Below are 7,849 nucleotides of genomic sequence, written 5' to 3' on the forward strand. Positions count from 1 at the left end.
TCTCAAAACCCAGCCCCTTGCTCTCATTCTTGTGAGCCCTGCAGGGAGGGGAGAGTTGAGTTGAGAGGGCACTTGAGAAGTCCTCCCCTCCTCCTAGAAAATTCTGTCTAGAAGGCGAACCTGAGGAAAAAGGAAGAACTGTGCCTCAGGGCTGTTGGGAGTGTGGGCCTGTGGCAAGAGCTCAGAGATGGGGGAGGGTAAAATGGATCTGGGTGTGTATGGGATTAAGTGCACATGCACGCATATGTAGGTACAAAGAATTGGCTCCTGACAAGTTTAAGAAGCAAGCACTCAGAAGAATAATGATAAACCTTGTTAGAAGAGGACTAATAACAATAGCATTAATGTCTGATGTTCATTGAGTATTCCATGGGTCCGGCTTTACACATACTACTCTATTTAAAAATCTTCACACACAAAAAAAAATCTTCACAAGATCCCAGAGCAGTAGGCACTATAACTGTCCCTGTTCTAAAGAGGAAGTAACAAACTCAAAAAACAGATTAGATAACTTGCCAAAGTCACAGTAGGCATAAGAGACCAGTGCAGCTGTCAAAGACTATTTGGTAGAATCAATGCATGTCAAATGCTTGTTTGAATAAATGAGGTGATGAAAGGTCTCTTACTCATGGAAAATGAGTATTATTATTATTATTTTTTTTTTGTAAATCCATGCCCTCTTCTTTGCTCTGTTGAAGCAATGTTGAAATCAAAGGAAATACTGTGATCTATGTTTTACCAAAAGGATGGAGTGTTTTTGCCTTGAGAGATGGGTTTGGGTCCCCTAGTCTTAGCATCCCAGGGGTAACTGTGATATAAAGATGGCCTCTCTACAATCTTTCCTAACTTTCAATCATCTGTATTTCAGCCTGAAGAAATCATTTATTCTGATACTAATAAAAGCATGGTAGAAGATCTAAAGAACAGGTACCGTGGTCTCCTGCTAATCTCTTAGTCAGTCACATTTCATTCCTCTAACCCAGCCTTTTAAAATACCTGTTAGACTCACCAAGAGAAGCATGAAAAGGAAGACATTAACCATTAGTTCCATTGAGCCACCTGTCTCTTGACAGACACATTGAAAAGCGAACCCTCTTATCATCCAGGGCACTCTTTGAAAGGACAGTCCAAATTAACTCAGGAGAACACTGTAGGCCACTGATGGAAAGTTCCCAGCACAGATGCCTGTTGAACCTAAGCTAATAACAATGCAGCAGCTAACGCTTCTTGGAAGTACATAAAGGAAAATGACAGTGATCCAGAGAATGGTAAAAACATCCCATTTGATTGATAGAAACATTGTTACTGTTGCTGCATGCAGGTACCTTGAAATGTTCAGTCAAGTCCAAAGGGTCACAGACTTTGCAGCGAGCCTCACTTCTAATCTAAATGCATCAGAAGCTTTTGGGTCTGACTGTCTCCAGTGACTTACTCACATGGCAGATACTCCACTACAACTAATCAGAATAGTGTGATGAAAATCATCTGGCCACTCCTTTTTCTCACTGGAACACAATCCACTTCACCCTCTGTTGTTTTCTTTCCTCATTTGCCAGGTTTTAACAAGTTTACATTTAAAAAATTTTTAATTACATGTCCCAGGGCTCAGGACAGACTTCTTGAATTTTTATCTGGAGGTAAAACATTCTGATAAAGCCCTGTAGGGGATTCTGAGAATAGCTACTATTGTGATCCTCTGCAAACTCCTACCTATTTAGCTGCATCATTAAACCTAGCCAAGAAGAAACTCCCAGCAGCTTTTGTAACACACACTGTGGTTAGAGACTAAATCCACGCAGTCATCCTACACAGAAGAGAGGCTTCCCAGGAGGTCCCCATCAACCATATTGTTCTGCCTTCCCTCCTCTTCCCAGCACAGTTCCTCACCAGACACTGTTCTGATAAACCCTCACTGAGCTATATTCTTGTAGAGGAAGGCTGATCATCAAACCCATCAGTCTATTGCCTGGTTTCCTCTCAACTCTGCTTATTAAATTAACTGATCTAATAATCTTGTCCCTGTTAACATCATCCCAGACAAGATATCTGAGTTTCTGTATTCTTAGAAAAACAATGTCATATATCAAAGAAAGGTCTTACAGAGTAGGGATGTTGGGCAATAGATGTTTTCAGCAGCTTCTTAACTCACGGGTAACTGGAAAAGAGTTGTGCTCCGGAGACCTAGTTTCTGGCCAACCAATCTCCAGCCAACCAACCCCTGTTTCTTCCTAATTTCATTAATGTGAATGGTGGCAGACCACCCTAGCTAAAGAGGTCTGGTTTCCTCTTACGACCAAAAAGCATCATTCTCATACTTAAAGAATCAAATGACAAAACTCTCATCACACTTACTAATTGTCACAGAATTATCTTTGCATTCTTACCTTAGGATTGAAAGGACTCTAAAGTGTAAGATCATGGAATGGAGACCTAAACACCCAACACGTTGGAATCGACAATGTATTTCTATTTTGCGACAACTCCTTCCTAAGCTGGAACTTGGCACAAGAAGCTTTGTTTCATCTGAAGAAGAGAGTGAATTTGAAAGACTGATGCAATTTTATTGGGTTTGTATATGATTTCATGCATTAATAACCTTGGGTTATCTGTGTTGTTCATTGCTAAAAAATAGCAATCTTCAATATTTTAAGTGCCTTTTATCTTTGTCCTACAAGATAGATGCTATGGCATTAAAATGTATTTACTTATAAACCAAAGGAAATTGCCAATGTAGTGAACAATTATTATAGAACCATATTGTGTGGCATTTTCTTGGGACAAGTTGCATGTTTTATGACATATGAACTACAAAATTTGAAAAGTGATACCCAAAAGAACACACACTGCAACTGAAAAATGAAAAATGATCTCCAGTAATAGACTGGACTCCCTGTTATTCTGGGCAAGAGGATTCTAGGCAAGCTTCAATATCTCCCATATTCAAATTGCTCCCAAATGTATACATTCTGCCTGGACTTTTTTCTTTCTTTTTTTTAATATTTATTTATTTTTGTTTGTTTTAGGTGGACACAGTGTCTTTATTCATTTTTATGTGGTGCTGAGGATCGAATCCAGTGCCTCGCGCATGCCAGGCAGCGCATTACCATTTGAGCCACATCCCCAGCCCTTGGACTTTTTCTTGACCTCCCTTCTTATATTCATTTGTCTAGTGACATCTTGACTAGTAAAGAGGCATCTCAAACTCAGCAAGTCCACAGGCAAACAAGTTGGGCTTTTGGTATTTGTTAGGGTCCTCCTTTCCTTCTACAGCTCCTGGGTGTACTTTTACCTCCGTTTCCCTGTAAACTGGTCCAGTGGATTTTTGAAAACCCCATACTTACAAGAGTGAGACTCCTTTCCTGTACCATCAAATAGATGAGATATATCCTAGGGGAACTCCCTGAGAGGTAAAGGACCTGTTGGCAGTTGAGTCCTTAGGCTTCAAGAGAGGGATCTGCAGGCACTATTCATTCATAAATAAGGAGAAAGTTGCTTTTATTTTGCTTGGTTTTTAATAGAATTAAAGGGGTGAACTGCAAAACATAGTAAAATAAAAACCAAGGTTTAACACTTGGAGTTCCTATGTAAAGTTATCTATTTAATAATACGTAGTCAAAAATAATAAAACTGGACTGAACCTTGTACCCTGCGTTCAAATCCTAGTGATGTAGCCACTCACTAGGGAAAATTATCTAGCCTCATTTTACCTTCTATCCCATTGGATAACAGGGATAAAAAAAAAAAAGCTGTTTTGTGGTTGTGGTGAGGATTAAATTAGTCAATATTGTACCCATTGTACCCAGAACCTAGATAAGTGTTTTTATACTAAATGTTAACTATTACTTTTATTCTACGTGCCAGGCACTGGAATTATGATAATGAACAGCAAAGATACAATCTTGTGCATTCACACAGATTATAGGCTAGTTAGACTAGAAAGCAGATAATTACAATATATTTTATTAAGTAAGTGAATGGAGAGATGCTGCAGTACTCAATCACATATGAAGGACATGTAAATGGATTTGAGGACCAGGAAAATCCACCTAAGGTATGCAATCTCAGGCTGAAAAAAAGAGGTTTATTACTGTCATCTGTCTTATTAAATAATTCTACATAGGACTGTATTCCACAACCCTTTTATACTATCACACGGTAGTCACTTAATACATATAATCATTGTTGAATAAATTCCTCATATGTAAAGCCAAGTAATATCCTTGTCAGCTGTTTGCAAGTCAATTGTGTAGGTTCTGTTATCAGACAGACCCAGTTAAGCTCTTCTCTATCTGTAAAGTGGCTGTTACAATAGAACCTACCTCATAGGGTCATTTTGGGATTAAATATGTATGGGAAGCATTTAGCACTGTAAAACTAGGACATAATCAGCATCCACAGAACAATTGTTTTATGAGTACTCTTTCTTTGAGCCTGCTATGATCATTTTGCATCCAGTAATTCCAGATTATCTCCATGATTGTAATATGGTTTGTGTGTTGTTCTGTTCTCGATCCAGATCACAGGATTTCCCATCCAGATGCGATACACTGATGTACAGTCTGTTATTGATGCTGTGTATCAGACTGGAATTCACGCTTCTGAATTTCCCCAGACAGAATATGCTTTAGCTGTGTACATTCACCCATACCCAAACAACATACTGTCTGTGTGGGTCTACTTGGCTTCCTTAGCCCGACATCAGTGAAAAGAAGAAGGGAAAAGGAAAAGACAGAAGCCACTAAAGCTTTTCTGGTACCATGGAATTTGACTGCTTATGCTCAAGTCCAATTGCATGCTGAGCCTTATTTACCTACACAATTGGGCACTATGGAGACTAATCCCCACCCCAAGTCTTTAAGGATGAATCTAGATGACCTCTTCACCAGAGACCTCCTTCAAGAGGACACTTGGGGCATTGAGGCTGTTGGGTGTCACTGTCTACAGTAGGCTTCACATTACTTCTGCCTGGAGAGTCTTGTTGAAAATGCAGATTCTTGGGTGCCTTGCAAGACTTACTGAATGAGAACCTCGGAGAGTGGAGCTCCAGAGTCTGCGTGATTTTCAACAAGCTCCCCAGGTGATTCTGTAAGCGAAAGCCCAGCCTTACAGAATGTCATCATTATTGAAGTGAAGCTGGTGTGTTTGATATTGGTACCTACTCCAGATTGAAGTTGTGGGAGGACAAAGAGGGGAAAAAGCAACCACAGCTGTTCTCTTGAGAGAGGAATCTCTGCTCCCTTGAGTTTTAGGCACCTCTGCATCCTCCCTGCTGTGCTGTTACCACTACATTTACTGCAGGATGTAACAAAAGCACCTTTGAAACTGTCCCCTGCTCCCCTGCCCTCCCTTTTGCCATTTCACTCCTCCCTAATTTTTTTTTTTTTTTTTCTGAAGAAAAACCCTTCCTTAGGTTTTTTCCTGGCTAGCTGCAGGAAAGTCCATAGCAATATCCTGGCCACAGAAGAAGAAAGGAAATACACCCCTCGGTGATCAAGACATCCCCCATCACCCAAGAGCATGTAGACTTCCTACTCTCTGTACTTCCTTTTCCTCCCAACAAAAGCCTTTCATTCCTGAGCCCTCTCAAGATGGAGCTTTGAGGCAATAAAAAAGTCCATCTTTTCTCAAGATTGGTAGCCCTTGAATAAACATGATTCTTTCCTACCAAAGCTCATCTCCTAAAGACTGGTATTCCAGCAGCAGGCAGCAGGGACATTTTATTCTGGCAACAGGATTGCTTGGGGGCTGGAGAAGGGAGGGAAGGAAAGGGGAAAGAAAGAAGGAAGGATATTGCCTCAACTTGTGAGCATTATGAGGCTACTTTCCCATTCCTGATGATTGAAAGGATTCTAGTGTTTTCTTTCTCTCCACCAATGCTCTGATAGCCATTTCTGGATTTCAAGCTAGGGATCCTGGAGAAAGAATGGGGTAATTCACCACCAGTTTGGTGATATTTCAAATTAAGATCTATCCTAGTCATCTGCTATTATTTACTTTTTAACCTGTCCAGGTTTTATAGCCACATTCAATGAGAAAGAAAGGGAAAAGTTTGTTTAATCTATTGTATTTGAGGTCTCCAGAGATAGAACCAATAGAACGCGTGTGCTCCCGCGTGTATGTGCATATGCATGCACGTGCATGGTGCATATAGGATATGTGTGCATATATACACATGTATGTGTATGTAGATGTTTATATATATATATATATATATATATATATATATATATATATATATATACAAATGTAAATATGAAGATATAAAAGAAAAATTAGCTCATATGATCATGGAGACTGAGAAGGGCCAAGATCTTTTGTCAACAAGCTAGAGATTAGGACAGTCAGCATGTCCTAATCAAATCCCATCCAAATCATCCTCAAAGTATTTGACTAAGTATCTGGGCACACTATGGCTCAATAAAGTATACACATAGAAATAACTATTATATCCATCTTATCTGGAGTAGAATCTCATGTAGCATTTTGAATTCTGGAACACTTTCTGGTAAACTGATTATAAGTACCTATAAATTCTAGCCCCTATTTTTAAAAATAGCTTTAGAAAGTATTTTTTTTTTCTTTATTTTATGTGCACGCACACACACACACACACACACACACACACACATATATAAGTTGTAGACACAATACCTTAATTTTATTTATTTTTATGTGGTGCTGAGGATGGAACCCAGTGTGCCTCATATGTGCTAGGCAAGCACCCTATCACTAACCTACAATCACAGCCCTAGAAAGTATTCTTAACATTCTATGTTATGCAAAGTGGTTTGGAAAAGTGACCCAGGAAATCTTCTCTATCAAGTGGGAGTATACAATGGTACAGCCCTTGCCTAGCATGTGTGAGACCCTACGCTTGATCCCTAGCATCACAAAAATAAATACATAATAGGTGTAATTTGCCTTTTTTATAACCACCCCAGATGTTAGGGTCAAATTTCTTGGAGAAGGATAGGAGGAGTACAATAAGACAATGATGCCTTAATCAAGGATGTTAATATGAATAGTAGTTTCAGTGAGATTAATAGTACAAATCACAACGAATCAAGAACCAGAGAAAGGGCTTCTGGATACCAGTCTTTACATTCACTAGAGCACAATGTAGCCACTGAAAGGAATCCTGGGTGTTCAGTCATGGAATGTTCACCAGAATATATTATATGACAAAAACAGGTACACAATATAGATTGTAATGTTCTACAATTTGTGCATAAAATGGGGTAAAGGGGCCATACACATGGATGTTTATAAAGACCTGGATTATTTCTGGAAGAATACAAAAGAGTAATAGTGTTGCCTCTAGGAAGAACTGGGATCAGGAGAGTGAGAGATTTGCTAGTCATCGTGTACAGTCTTCTACTGTTTAAATGTTTTATATTTTGCATGCATTTGTTTAAAACAAAAAAAGCAATTTTAAAAAAGTAGCTTTTCACTGAGTAAAGTTCAGTGAGTTACAAAAGCTGTCCAGAAATTCTGACCACACCCCATCTCTTGCCAAATCCACTTGTGTCTTCTACTGCAGGCATGCTGGCCTCTACAGTTTCCATTCTCTGCTCTTAATGTAGATGTTCTGTCTTTTTCACTTCTGTCCTTTTGTACCTTTGTTGATTATTGCATCCTAAATTTGGAAATCTTTCCTGTCTTCTTTTCACTCCAGCTAGAGAAATCAGTCTCCATTTTCATTCCAAACATGCTTTCTCCTTACAGCCTTTGCGTTTGCCATTTCCTCTACCTGGAATATTCAACCACCAGATATCTGCATGCTTCCTCAGTCCTTTGCACACCCCACCTTACTATAAAACAATGCCCCCCCACCCCCGCCTATGGTCAC

At 39.4% G+C, this 7,849-nt stretch overlaps 1 protein-coding gene across 1 annotated transcript in view; it reads left to right on the plus strand.

Annotated features, from left to right (window-relative positions):
• Positions 1–4,705, plus strand: part of Cc2d2b (coiled-coil and C2 domain containing 2B) — a 108,140-nt gene extending 103,435 nt beyond the window's left edge. Inside the window, 3 exon segments of the mRNA XM_076834343.1 lie at positions 869–927; positions 2,390–2,567; positions 4,517–4,705. Coding sequence (XP_076690458.1) covers positions 869–927; positions 2,390–2,567; positions 4,517–4,705 — 426 coding nt within the window.
• Positions 4,706–7,849: the final 3,144 nt, after the last annotated feature.

Source organism: Callospermophilus lateralis, chromosome 15 (assembly GCF_048772815.1).
Source record: "Callospermophilus lateralis isolate mCalLat2 chromosome 15, mCalLat2.hap1, whole genome shotgun sequence".
NCBI lineage: Eukaryota > Metazoa > Chordata > Mammalia > Rodentia > Sciuridae > Callospermophilus > Callospermophilus lateralis.